General features: G+C 39.1%; 1 protein-coding gene across 7 annotated transcripts in view; it reads right to left on the reverse strand.

Moving 5' to 3' along the window:
• The window catches only part of MTFR1 (mitochondrial fission regulator 1), a 67,145-nt gene that overhangs the window by 31,898 nt on the left and 20,674 nt on the right, over window positions 1-14,573 (reverse strand). For all 7 annotated transcript variants that reach the window (XM_021089295.1, XM_021089292.1, XM_021089293.1 and 4 more), the window contains exons 3-4: window positions 12,260-12,358; window positions 899-1,014 (exon numbers count right to left, since the gene is read on the reverse strand). In XM_021089295.1, coding sequence (XP_020944954.1) covers window positions 899-1,014; window positions 12,260-12,358 — 215 coding nt within the window. The remainder of the gene's footprint in view (window positions 1-898; window positions 1,015-12,259; window positions 12,359-14,573) is intronic.

Genomic DNA, 14,573 nt, shown 5'->3' on the forward strand with positions numbered 1-14,573 from the left:
CTTGCAGCCATAGCTCCAACTGGACCCCCAGCCTGGGAACTTACATATGACAGAGGTGCAGCCCTAAAAGAATTTTAAAAGACAAAAAAAAAAAAAAAAAAATGAGGAGTTAAATAAGCTGGATAAGTGTTTATTAAAGAGTAGTAAATAATTTATTCAGGCTCTTTCAAATAATTGGAAGCACTTCTCTAACCCTTACACTTTGTTTTCTTTGACTCAAAACTCATCCTGACTCCCACTTTTTAGGAAACATACTCCAATTAGACAAATTTCTTAAGATGATCTACAGTGATTCCTCTGCCCCAAAAAGACTATTATAATTACTCTACTTATCTAAGAATATTTATGATAGATTTTCTGGTTTCCCATTTTGGAATGTAAACTTCTGAAGGGCAGCAAATTCTTAAGGACGTAGGACATGATCATATGTCTCTAGGAACATTATAAATACTACCTGAGTTTTTGTTTTTGTTTTTTGTCTTTCTGCCTTTTCTAAGGCCACTCCTGCAGCATATGGGGGTTCCCAGGCTAGGGGCTGAATTGGAGCTGCAGCCGCCGGTCTACGCCAGAGCCACAGCAACGCAGGATCTGAGCCACGTCTGCAACCTACACCACAGCTCATGGCAACGCTGGATCCTTAACCCACTGAGCAAGACCAGGGATTGAACCCGCAACCTCATGGTTCCCAGTCGGATTCGTTAACCACTGTGCCATGATGGGAACTCCAATACTACCTGAGTTTTCAAAATGAACAAAAAAGATGACCACTCAAGAAATCATAAAATAAAAACTGGGTTACCAGAGAACAAATTGAGCTAATAAAAGGAAATACTGCAAATATATCATCTTTTAAAATAGTGAATATTGCTTCTCAGATCTGACAGCCTTTCAGACTAACCTTCGTCTTGTTGAACACTCTCCATCTTCTTTGGCTACCCATCCGATATCAGCAAAAGACACCACTGCATCCTCTTCTGGATTGCTGGGGCTCCATTCGGTTGTAGGGCTGGTAAGCTATAAGTTACAGATAGGAAAAGTTCTTCAACTGGCACCAGAATGGTAGAATAAGGCACTTTAATTACTTAAAACCATCAACTTTAGCATCACACACAGGCAGTTTCCAGCATTTCCATTTCAAGTCTCCATGAAAGGGACCTTTAGTCAAGTCATACTGTTGTTTAATGGTGTATGCATTCTTTGAATTATGATTTAACTTTATTTATTTACTTTGTCTTTTTGCCTTTTCTAGGGCCGCTCCCTTGGTATATGGTGGTTCCCTGACTAGGGGTCTAATAGGAGCTGCTGCTTCCGGCCTACGCCAGACCCACAGCAACGTGGGATCCAAGCCACGTCTGCAACCTATACCACAGCTCACAGCAATGCCAGATCCTTAACCCACTGAGCAAGGCCAGGGATCGAACCCGCAACCTCATGGTTCCTAGTCAGATTTGTTAACCACTGCGCCACGATGGGAACTCCTGATTTAACTTTAATCAATTTTTATTTTATGAGTCAAATAAGACTAGGTTAAAAAAAAACTGTTCTTCTTAAAGCATTAAGAAAATTTTTATAATTTAAGCATTATGAATCAGTTCTTTTAAGAGATTTAGTAAAAAAAAAAAAAATATATATATATATATAAATACAGGAATAAGAATAAGAAAGTGTCTGATTTGTGGGAATTTTTTTTTTTTTTTTTTTTGTCTTTGTGCCATTCTCTAGAGCCGCACCTGCGGCACATGGAGGTTCCCAGGCTAGGGGTCCAATGGGATCTGCAGCCGCCAGCCCACGCCACAGTCACAGCAAATCGGGATCCGAGCCGAATCTGCGAACTGCACCACAGCTCATGGCAACTCCGGGTCCCCAACACACTGAGCAAGGGCAGGGATCGAACATGCAACCTCATGGTTCCTAGTCGGATTTGTTAGGCACTGCGCCATGACGAGAACTCCTTGTGAGAATATTCTTAAATGAATATTATACAGATATGCTGTTATAATATGAAAATATATTTTAAAAATCATTAAATCTCTTGATTTTTAAAATAAAAGCACCAACTATATTAAAGACCTGAAAGTACAAACAGCAGTAGAAAAGAATTTCTCTAGCTAATCTTAAAAACATCTATATAGATGAAGGAACAGAATATTCTGAAATAAATATAGCAGGGAGTTTCCAGTGCAGCGGAAACAAACTCGACTAGTATTCAATAAGGATGCGAGTTTGATCCCTGCCCTTGCTCAATGGGTTAAGGATCCTATATTGCTGTGGCTATGGTGTAGGCTGGCAGCTGTTGCTCCAATTCAACCCCTAGCCAGGGAACATCCATATGCTGTGGGTGCGGCCCTCCTCTAAAAAAACCCAAATAAATATAACAAAGAAAAAACATGAGAGTTCTGGAATTTATCTTGAAAAATGGAAAAGTATCTTAATTGAATTAAATTTAAGTTTTGTTATAAGAATGCCTTAGAGCCAGATAGCCAAGGAGGAATAATTTAAAAATAATCAAATTAATGTAATACTTCCTACAAATTGAAGTGAGGTTTACATAAGAAAGAAAATGCAGACTTTTTTATCTTTTTTGTCTTTTTGTCTTTTTAGGCCTGCACCTGCGGCATATGTGGGTTCCCAGGCCAGGCGTCGAATCGGAGCTGTTGCTGCCAGCCTATACCAGAGCCACAGCAATGCCAGATCCGAGCCGCGTCTTTGACCTACACCACAGTTCATGGCAACATCAGATCCTTAACCCACTGAGCAAGGTCAGGGATCGAACTCGAAACCTCACAGTTCCTAGTCAGATTCGTTTCCACTGTGCCACGACAGGAACTCTGAAAATGCAGACTTTATAATTTAAGAAAAGTTTAAAAGGCCAAAGAGATTTACACATTTACTTTTTTTTTTTTTTTTGGCCACACCCAGAACATATGGAAGTTCCCCAGACCAGGGATGGAACCTGCACCACAGCAGCAACCCAAACCTCTGCAGTTTCAACCAGCGCTGGATCCTTAATCAGCTGAGCCACAAGTGAACTCCTACGCATTAACGTATTTATCAGAAAGGTTCGAACATTACCCATGCTTTGTTTGAACCTTCTCAATACTATCATTGCCAGATAAAGCTTTGGAAGTTACATTTAAACAGTACTTCTTCCTCAGCTGAAAAATATATCATACAGACACATAATACTTAGCTCAGTGGTTAATGAAACCGACTAGGAACCATGAGGTTTCGGGTTCCACCCCTGGCCTTGCCCAGTGGGTTAAGGATCTGGTGATGCCTTGAGCTGTGGTGTAGGTCGCAGACAAGGCTTGGATCTTGCGTTGCTGTGGCTGTGGTGTAGGCCGGCGGCTATAACTCCAATTCAACCCCTGGCCTGGGAACCTCCATATGGCTGCAGGTGTGGCCCTAGAAAAGACAATAAAACAAAAACAAAAACTAAAAACACCACATAGTACTAATATGGTTAAATTTTAAAAATTTTTTAATATTATGAATAAAATTTTAACAAAACATATTGACTGCTGGTATGTGTATCCATGCTGATATCATAATTACTTAACATTATCAACTTAATAAAGTAGTATTAGAAAACTGGCATTTTAGGAGTTCCCGTCATGGCTCAGTGGTTAACAAATCCAACTAGGAACCCGCGAGGTTGCAGGTTTGATCCCTGGCCTTGCTCAGTGGGTTAAGGATCCAGCGTTGCCATGAGCTGTGGTGTAGGTCGCAGATGTGGCTACGATCCTGGTGTTGCTGTGGCTCTGGCGTCGGCCGGTGGCTACAGCTCCGATTCAACCCCTAGACTGGGAACCTCCATATGCCGAGGGAGCAGCCCAAGAAATCGCAAAAAAGACAAAAAAAAAAAAGTGGGCAAAGGACTTCAATAGACATTTCTCCAAGAAAGATTTACAAATAGCCAGTAACACTGTATATGAAAAGATGCTCAACATCATTGATCATTAGGGAACTGGAAATCATTTAAAACCACAATGAAACCAAACCTCAACACTTATTAGGATGGATACTAACACACACATAGATAGAGGACATAAGTATTGGCAAGGATGCAGAGAAATCGGAACTCTTGGACATAAGTATTGGTAAGGATGCAGAGAAATCGGAACTCTTGTTTAGTTTGGGGGGAATGTAAAATGGTACAACCACTGTACCAAATAATTAAAAGAAGAATTACCATATAAGCCAGCAATTCCACTTCTGCATATAGACTCAAAAGATTTAAAAGCACAGTTTCACAGAGATACTTATAAAAATAAATAAAAATAAAATGTCTTAAATTATGGCTTTTGGGGAGGACAAGGGTATAGGCAAGGGGGAAAACAGGTATACTAAAAGCATAGAGATTTGGCATTCCCTGGGGGCCTAAGGGTTTAAGGATCTGGCATCATCACTGCTGTGGCTTGGGCCACTTTTACAGCATGGGTTTGATCCCTGACCCAGGAACTTCCACATGCCATGGGTGAGGCCAAATACATGAGTAGAGATTTATGAACTTAATCCTGGGCAAAAACAAAAACTAGTAATAGAATTAAGATGAAAAGTCTTTCTAAATACCAATGTTTTAAGACATGTAGTAGAAGAAATGTCAAAGAAAAAAAAGTATAAGCTTCAGAAAGTACATTGTCAAAGGTTATGATCAAAGAAAAATCAAAAAGATTTTTGTACTTCTCCCTTATATGTTTCCAAAATTTATCCAAATTAGGCAATAAACAGTTATTTGGTATATGGCTAACTTATACAACTTAAATAATGGAACTGAACTGGGCATCACCTCTGATCTCAAGAGCCTGAGAATCTCATTATATTGTTTCTATCCATTATTGAAAACAAAATGGTATATTCATATTCCCATAAATTATAAAATGGAGATTCTAAGTGAATTATGTGGAGATTCGGGAGCAGTTAAGGTTCCCAAGCTCTGCAGAAGCTTCTTGAAGATACCGTGTTTAATGGACTGTTTTGTACAAGTGACAGATCTATAAAAAACCTGAATGGTGCCTTCCTTAAGGTGCCAGTTCATGAGGATAAATCTGGTTATATAATTTTTTGTTAAGAAAACAAAATTTGGTTCCAATGTGGTTACTAGTTGGTAGGAAGAAAGTTCCCTTGTTTATTAGCACAGAAGGTTAAGGATCTGGCACTGCCACAGATGTGGTGCAGGTTCAATCCCTGGCCCAGGAATTTCTACATGGTGCAAGTGTAGCCAAAAAAAAAGGCATGAACTCTAGTTTTGACTATTCCCTCCGTAAGTTACAAAAATTACTCTTTTCTTCCCAGATATTTCTCTTCATAAAAGGAAGCAAAATGATAAGAATACTCAAAAATATAAAAGTTAAACCCATTTTGTGACAGCTTTTCAGAGTATTTTATAATAAAAATCATATATTTCTCAATTTTACATCTATAATACTTCACATATTAAACATGAAATGTGCTTTTTGCACAAACTTAAAAACAAAATTATTTCATTAATACCATGTGTGCAACAAGATGAATATGTTAATGATACTGTCAAGACCCAATTCTAGAACTGATATTATCTGTATCACTTCTCATTAACATCCTGCCCCACAAATCAAAGTAGTTTTAATATTAAAGTCATTATGTGAAAATAGTGATTTATGCCACTAAGAAAGCAGCCTAACAAAACCCCTGGGGAAACCAAACTCACATAAATAAATAAATAAATAAATAAATCTGGAAAAAAAAAAAAAAATGAGTAACACTAACTTTTTTAACCTTTTTTTTAAAGGCCATTTCAGTTGGTGCTGAAATGGGCAGTGAGGAACATGAGCATGACACAGGAAGAACAATCCACTTAGTAAAGTACTGGTTTTGGTGAGGTCAGTGCAGGCAAGGGGACTGACAGCATGCGATCCTTAGAGGTATGATCTAGATGCCACTACTGACATGCATGGATGAGCAATGGGAAGTTAGAAAACGAAAAGGTCAACTTACTGAAGGTTCCAGCAAGGTCCTGTCCTACCACAGCTATTGTTAGTAGTGGGGGAAAAAAACAACAGTGAAGGGATAGAAAAATTTTTTACAAAAATTATTTTTAAAAAAAGGGCATTATAAAATTTAAAATTAAAATGAATACTTATTGATTTTCAGTATCTAAATTCCTTTCAGAAAGTATGAAAAGCATTTCATTCAGAACAAAATTCAGTAATAACATTGTATTTTTACTGATTCTATGAAGTTCAAGTCAACGTTTGATACAACATAAATTATTCGGGATTCAATTATATTTCAAGAATTTTACTAAAGTATTCTGAAAATCTAAAACTAAAGAAATTGATTCACTTAATAAAATGCATAAAATAAAAATAGAAAGCTTGTACAAAAGTTGAACTATTTAGAATAAAATATTAGAAGAGCTCACTTTGTCCTCATGTGACTTTTCATAAAGTAAACACAATGGTACTGGGAACTAGAATTCTCTCAGTTTCTTGCCAAAAAGGGTGTAAGAGCAAACATACTCATTCTCTTTTACCACCATTTGATTATAGCCAAATGCAAAACCTGTATTCTTAAAAGCAACATAAGATAATAACTTCTAACTTTTTTACTTACAAATTTAATTACTCCTCTTTTTCTACCAATTCCTGTCACAGTAAGAAAAACTGGAACAATTTCTGCCTTTTGATACAGTTACACCAACAGGCCAAGTGGTATTCCTGTGTAAAGAACACCAAACCAACATATATTCTAGCTGAGACTCGGCCACTAATACAGCTGAATAATGTAGTCACTTTTTAAAAAAATTGAGTATTAAAGCTTTCTATTCATGACACACCTAAAATGAGGGAGGGGAGGAAGGTGAGGGGAGAAAGAAAAGGATCAGAGAAACAGGAGGGAGGGAAACGTGTGTATCTCTCAAAACATTCCCATGAAGAAACAAGTCTTTAAGAAGCCAATTACCGAGAAAGAATAAAACGTCACAAACATTAGTAATTTACAGAAATAGGCTTCAAATTACTATGTAATGCTACTCAGTTTATAAAATGTAATGCCTGGAGTTCCCATCGTGGCTCAGTGGTTAATGAAACCGACTAGGAACCATGAGGTTTCTGGTTTGATCCCCGCCCTTGCTCAGTGGGTTAAGGATCCGGTGTTGCCAAGAGCTGTGGTGTTAGGTTGCAGACACGGCTCGGATCCTGCGTTGCTGTGGCTGTGGTATAGGCCGGTGGCTACAGCTCTGATTAGAGCCCTAGCCTGGGAAATTCCATATGCCGCGGGAGCGGCCCAAGAAACCGCAAAACAAATAAACAAACAAAAAAAAACCCAAAAACATAAAATGCAATGCTGCTTGCATCTGGATTTGTTATCCTTAATGGCTATTTTATAGCTAAAACTATCGAGAAATGGACATCACATACAGTATGACACCACATGCTAACATTCTCCATATTATCAGACAGTAACTGGGGAAGTGTTAACTTTAACAATGATTTTTAGTATGAATCCAAGTGTTTATCTTCAGATGGCACAGACGTCAAAGACCACAACACCACAGCACAGCTCCCACCCTACTAGATCTGACAGACAGGACTTGTCTTAGTTCCTCGAATGATAAATCCTGTCTTGCCTTAATTCCTCACAAGTTCTCTGACAACACTACCTACCTCCATCCCTCCCTCCAATTCTTTGCAGGGCTGGTTCTTCCTAATCCCTAACTGTCATTCCTCCAGAGAGGCCTTCCCAGACCACTACTGTTAGTCTCCCCACACTCTACCAATTTCCCCTTCACAGCACTTGGTACATAAAAATTGTAATTATATGTTCATTAGCGTATTTACTTGTTTAATGTCGCCCCCACAGAACCATATCCCAATAAGGGTACAGATCACGTCTGTTTGGTTCACCACTGACCAACAGCATCTAGCATAATGCATGGAGTTCAAATTTATTTGCTAAATCAAGACGGGGTGCCATGAGGCAGGTAGCTGTTTTACTTCCAGATTGAGTCGCGGTGTATGAACTTTACTGAGAATCTCATTCATCTCTTTAGTTACAAAACATTCTCTTCACCATCAATTCCAACAATCATTCCTAGCAATTGAAAAAAATAGCCTGGGGCGGGGTTTCCACAGAAAAAAAGATAATCCAGGTTAAATTACCCAGAGATCCTCCAGCTACAGAGCAGAGATTCAAACTACTATCCTTAACCCACTGCACCAGGCCAGCCACCAACACCTCTACAGAGACAAGCCAGATCATTAACCCCCTATGCCACATCAGGAACTTCCCATGTTTTCCTTAACTCATAAAATTTAAAAGTTACAAAAACACATCCCAAAGGTGCTTTAGTGATTACTTTCACCATTGCCAATAGGTAATTACGTCACTGATTTAAAGAAAGCTTTCTTCAGCAAAACATTAAAACTCAATCCATAAATGAAGTCCTCAAAGTCCTCAACCTCAGCTGCATAAAGAAGCAGCTCCTGTCGTGGCACAGAGGAAACGAATACGACTATGAACCATGAGGGTGCTGGTTCGATCCCTTGCCTCGCTCAGTAGGTTAACGATTCAGCGTTGCCAAGAGCTGTGGTATATATAGGTCACAGCTGTAGCTCCGATTAACCCCCTAGCCTGGGAATCTCCATTATGCCATGGGAGCAGCACTATTAAAAAAAAGAAAAAGAACAAAAGAAAAAAGCTCCTGAAGCAATTTAAAAAAACAGGTGTATGGAAAAAAATCCCAATACATGAAATTCAGATTTAGTAAGCTTTGAATGACACCTATATTCTTTTTTTTTTGCTTTTTAGGGCTGCACCCTTGGCATATGGAGGTTCCCAGGCTAGGGGTCAAATAGGAGCTACAGCTGCTGGCCTACACCACAGCCACGGCAACACCAGATCCAAGCAATCTACGACCTACACCACAGCTCACAGTAATGCTGGATCCTTAACCCACTGAGTGAGACCAGGGCTCGGAACTCCAACCAGCAACCTCATGGTTCCTAGTCAGATTCGTTTCTGATGCGCCACGACGGTAACTCCCGACACCTATATTCTTTATAAGCTCCCTAAGTGTTTTCGAAAGGAAGGCAGGGCATTGGAGGATGTGGGCGGAGCATGGCTCTTCCTCCTCCCAGCTCCTCCCCCCAACCCCTGGAGTAGGCAAAGCAGGGATTTATTAAGCAAAAGTACACTCTCAGGAGGGAGAGCAGGCAGGCTTAGGTGAGCAGCTGCCCTGTATCTATTTTTTTTTTTTGCCATACCCATGGCAAAAATAAGTGCCCAGGCCAGGGATCGAACCCAAGCCAGAGGAGCAGCAACCTGAGCCACTACAGTGACAATGCCAAAAACTTAACCTGCTGAGCCACAAGAGAACTCCTGAATATTTTTTTTTTAAGCTTCTGGTGATTTAAATATGCACTCAGTATTGAGAACCACTATAAATCAAAACTCTGAACCCCATTCCAAAAAACAACATAGCAAAGAATCACTGAGTGCTTCTATATGCTTTTTTACATTTACTACCTCATTTTATTCTCAGCCCAATATTCATTGTGCCTATTAACTAGATGAATGTGTAAATAAATATGCTGCTGTGTTCTGATTTGTAACCCTATAAATACACAGAAATCTCATCTGTAAAATCAAGGAGTTCATCTAGAGAACGAAGTTAATCTGCTATTCATCTGTAACAAGGAAGTAACAATAAAATCCCACCACTAGCACACTTATTGTGCACTAATTATGCACCAGTTATGATGCTCAGGGCTTCACATGGCTTATCTGTCTAACCCTCACAACACAAAGTAACAGGCCCATCCTGACCATCATTTATATGAGGGTCTTGCTTGTCCACAGATCTACTGGTCAGCCTATAACAGTGCAAAGATACTGTGACCTAGAAGGCACAAGCTCAGGCTTAAGGTTTTGGAGGTGAAAATGTCCTGAGGGTGAGAGTTGAGGTACTGCCTGTGAGTGTGGGTATAAGAAAAGGAATAGAAGTGAAAGTTAACAGAAGTAGAGAAAATATGAAACTAAGTTTCAGATGACACTGAAATCACCCTGGATAACAATGGACTGTCTTTGACTACCTGATTCCTGGTTCTGAAGTGACCCATGAATACCTCATTCTCAAGTTTAATCTATTTTGACTTGTCTCTTAAATATGGTCCTATAGTGGTATCTACCCTCCCTGGGTCCATCAGTGATGCCAGAGTTGCAGACTTTCTATAGTAGTATTTCCTATTGGAATCCTAGAGAGTCCAGATACATTCCCAATCAATAAAACCACCAAACGAGCCAGAAAAAGAGCAAATTTTATCATTCTAAACTGCATCCTTTATACTTTTTGAAGATTCTACATTTTGATATACATTTTATAAATTAATATATTTGTTAGATACAGTGAAAAAAAAACAGAAGATACAGAGGAACAAATTTAAAATATCTAAGTAGGAGTTCCCGTCGTGGCACAGTGGTTAACAAATCCGACTAGGAACCATGAGGTTGCGGGTTCAATCCCTGGCCTCACTCAGTGGGTTAACGATCCGGCATTGCCGTGAGCTGTGGTGTAGGTTGCAGACGCAGCTCGGATCCCTCGTTGCTGTGGCTCTGGTGTAGGCTGGCAGCTACAGTTCCGATTTGACCCCTAGCCTGGGAACCTCCATATGCTTCGGGAGCGGACCAAGAAATGGCAAAAAGACAAAAACAAGTAAATTGAAAAAATAAAATATCTAAGTAACAGACAAAGCACTCATTTTAACATTGATGTTGAATTTGGAAAGACACAGCATGTAACAAAATTACCTGACAGTAAAAAAATCTCACTATAAACAAATGTCTTCTGTCTTCTACTACATTCTCAAGTAGGTCAACAATATCTCTCTTACCTTACTCCTCTCCTTATGTTTATCTATTTTCAAATGCAGCTTCTGTACCAAATCTAAAATTCCTATTCTGCTCAGATCCTTCTAAGTGATTAATAACATTAAGAAAGAGAAGCCTTCTAAGAAAATGAACTTAGCTCTAGTACTTCGGCCACTGACTGTCAAGGCAGATTTCAGTTACTGGCGGAAAATGCTAGATGATCTCCATGTCCTTTCATATGTCTCTAGCTACATGAACACAAATGCTGAAGCACATTCTCCTGCAACTATGTTAAGCAGATAGATAAGTAGATAAAAATAAAGTTTTAACTCAGCAATGAGAAGAAAAGTCAATAAGGCTTAGTTAACACAACAGGTATTTGAAGGAAGCTAGTAAACAAAGCAATAAGCACTTGGTATCTAAGTGAACTGAATTCTTAGAAATTGTGCTTGAGATAATTACTACTATAGGTTTCTCCATTCTGATTACTAAACTATATATATATATTTACAGTCTATCATTTGATAAAAATTACTTCTGGAGGAAGTTCCCTTGTGATGCAGTGCGCTAAGGATCCAGAGTTGTGACTACAGAGACTTGGGTCAATGCTGTGGCACAGCTTTGATCCCGGCCCGAGAACATCCACATGCCTCGGATGTAGCCAAAAAAAAAATTACTTCTGAAAAGTTCCAATCTGTCGATCTCTAGAGTGACATACAAAGGTTTTGGCAGTCAACTGCAGTCGGGCACAAAAACAACCAACCATGTTAGTTAACTCGAACAAATGCTAGTTTCTATCACCTACTTAGGAACACATTTTTAACTTTCTCTATAGGGAGTAATTTATAAGACGTAACATCTAATAATCTTGCAGTGGCTCTTTTGAGCTGCTGAATTATGAGTTAAACACATTTTCCACAGGCTTATCTATTATTGGTATAGGTATCTGCTGAACTTTATATTCTTAAATGTTGAAGTGAAAGGTTTTGTCTTATTACTGTTGTAGAGAATTACTGAAAAACAAGAAATGTCTAACACTAAAACAAAAATAAGGAACAAAACCTCCAAATCAAGAAAGAACTTATTGCTAAACTCAGAGTTCACGTGTTCCCAATTTGGTGCAAGAAGAGATGTTCAAGGTCACCTGAGAATTAACGGCCGCCCAGCTTACCGTCCGCTCCTAAGACTGGGCATATGTAGTCTCAAGGATAAATGTCTTAAAGAGCTTGAATAATCAGTTCACAGAGGAACTAAAATTAGAAAGACTTTCCTGTGGTTTTCATCCTTTTATTTTATTGATAGTGGCATGAGTGCGGGGGGAAGTTCAAAAAATACTTTTAAAGCTGTTTTGCCTATTTACATTACTAATGCACATATTAAAATAAAATTTGAAATATATAAAATATAGTACCTGAAATTGAACTCTTGGACACTGGATCAGAGATAAATTAGTACCAATTTTCCTTACGATACTTCGAGATGAACCATATGGCTTCCCAGACCAAAGTACCTGAAGAAGTAGGAAAAAAAAACCACAAGTTTAATTACAAGACTTATAGATCTGTTAATATAAAGCACTGGACAATTAATTGCATGACATGCTGACACATTAATTATGGGACCAGAATGCTCTAAGTGTTATGGGAAATAAGCTAATATTCCCAATTAAAAATTAAATTATATATATATATAGCAGGTTGTTATTAATGCAATCAAGTTTAATGTAAGGCATTATATTAATAATGTAAATGAATAACTAGTACTTGTGAAATAATACTATATTTAGAGTAAACACCTGTATCTATTTTCATTGGGTTTTCATATTATTCTGCAAAGGAAATGCTATCTTATCTCCTCTGCTATATTTTTAGTTTTAGAGTTTTATATATGCATAAATTTTTCAAAGCTATGAACTACTTTTTTTTATAACAGACTTTCAAAACAAATCCAAATCAGTACAAAGTTCAGAATCTGAATCTGAACCATACAGGATGCTGCATTTTGTCTGCTAAACAAGAAGGCCTAGCCAGGGATAAGCAGGCTCCAAAATCCAGTTACACTACATCTTGTGAGGACTTGTCTCAGGGGAAAGGTGCCTTTTCCTAATTTATACAAAAGGTACTAAATGGGCTAGTGATAACCCTATGAGCAGAATTTTTCAGACAAAATCGTAATACACAGAGGACGTTATGCTATGCTTAAAGCAAAGACAAACATGTACCTCCAAAGCAAAAAGCAAACAAAAATCAAAAAGGCAGAATGTTAAATCAGTATGAATTGTACCTTGAAAGTTCTCCCCCAGTATATGATCTTTCCTTAAAGAGAAAAACTATCCATCTGTTTTGAGTGCTATACCTGAAAGCCTAGACAGAAGAGGTAAAGAGAAGTGGTACGCTATTAAAAGCAATTTTAAAAGAAAAGAATGAGAATGATATCACTATTTACTTTATTCATTCAACTTAAACATTCAATTATAACCTAAAACTAATAAAGACTACCAAATTGGAGTTCCCGCTGTGGCTCAGAGTGGGGCAAGGATCTGGTGTTGCTGTGGTGTGGTGTAGGCCGGCAGCTATAGCTCCAATTTGACCCCTGGCCTGGGAACCTCCATATGCTGCACCTGCGGCCCTTAAAACAAACAAACAAACAAACAAAAAACCAAATCAGCTGGCATGTACTTACATTTTGAGCAATGGACACTAACACCCTCCCTCTTTTTTTTCTTTTAATGGCCACACACTCGGCATATGGAAGTTCCAAGGCCAGGGATGGAATCCGAGCTTCAGATGCAATCTCCAACCACAGCTGTGGCAACGCAGGACCCTTAACCTGGTGCGCCATAGCCGGCACTCCAACTAACCCCTTTTTATAAAGAAACTCCACGCCCATTCTCATTTAAAGAATGGGATTACAGTATGACCAAGCAACGTTATTGTAAATAGCGGTGGCTCCAATACATAACCCTAACGAGACCTTTAGACCGTTCTAAAAGCACAACTTGTAAAATGAGCAGAGAAACAATCCAACTTCTGAGGTTTTAAGCGATCAAATACAATTTAACAATATGAGTCAAGGTGAGGATTACGGGTATACGTAACACCTCTGGGAACTGTCTCGGTTCATGTAATTCTCATCATCAATATGTTCTAAGTTTCAGATAAACAACAAAAACCTACTGCTTAGGAGTTCCCATCGTGGCGCAGTGGTTAACAAATCCAACTAGGAACCATGAGGTTGCAGGTTCGATCCCTGGCCTTGCTCAGTGGGTTAAGGATCTGGCGTTGCCGTGAGCTGTGGTATAGGTTGCAGACAAGGCTTGGATCCCGCGTTGCTGTGACTCTGGTGTAGGCTGGCGGCTATGGCTCCGATTGGACCCCTAGCCTGGGAATCTCCATATGCCAAGGGAGTGGCCCAAGAAATGGCAAAAAGACAAAAAAACAACAACAACAACAAAAAAACACCTACTGCGTAGCCCAGGAACTATACTCAATGTCTTGTAATAACCTATAATAAAAAAGAATCTGGAGTTCCCCTTGTGGCTCAGTGGAAAGGAATCTGACTAGTAACTGTGAAGACGCAGGTTTGATCCCTGGCCTCACTCAGTGGGTGAAGGATCTGGAGTTGCCGTGAACTATGGTGTAGGCCACAGACGAGGCTCTAATGTTGCTGTGGCTGTCTGGTGTAGGTCAGCAGCTACATCCCTGATTCGAACCCTAGCCTGGGAG

This window comes from Sus scrofa, chromosome 4, assembly GCF_000003025.6.
Source record: "Sus scrofa isolate TJ Tabasco breed Duroc chromosome 4, Sscrofa11.1, whole genome shotgun sequence".
Taxonomy (NCBI): Eukaryota; Metazoa; Chordata; class Mammalia; order Artiodactyla; family Suidae; genus Sus; species Sus scrofa.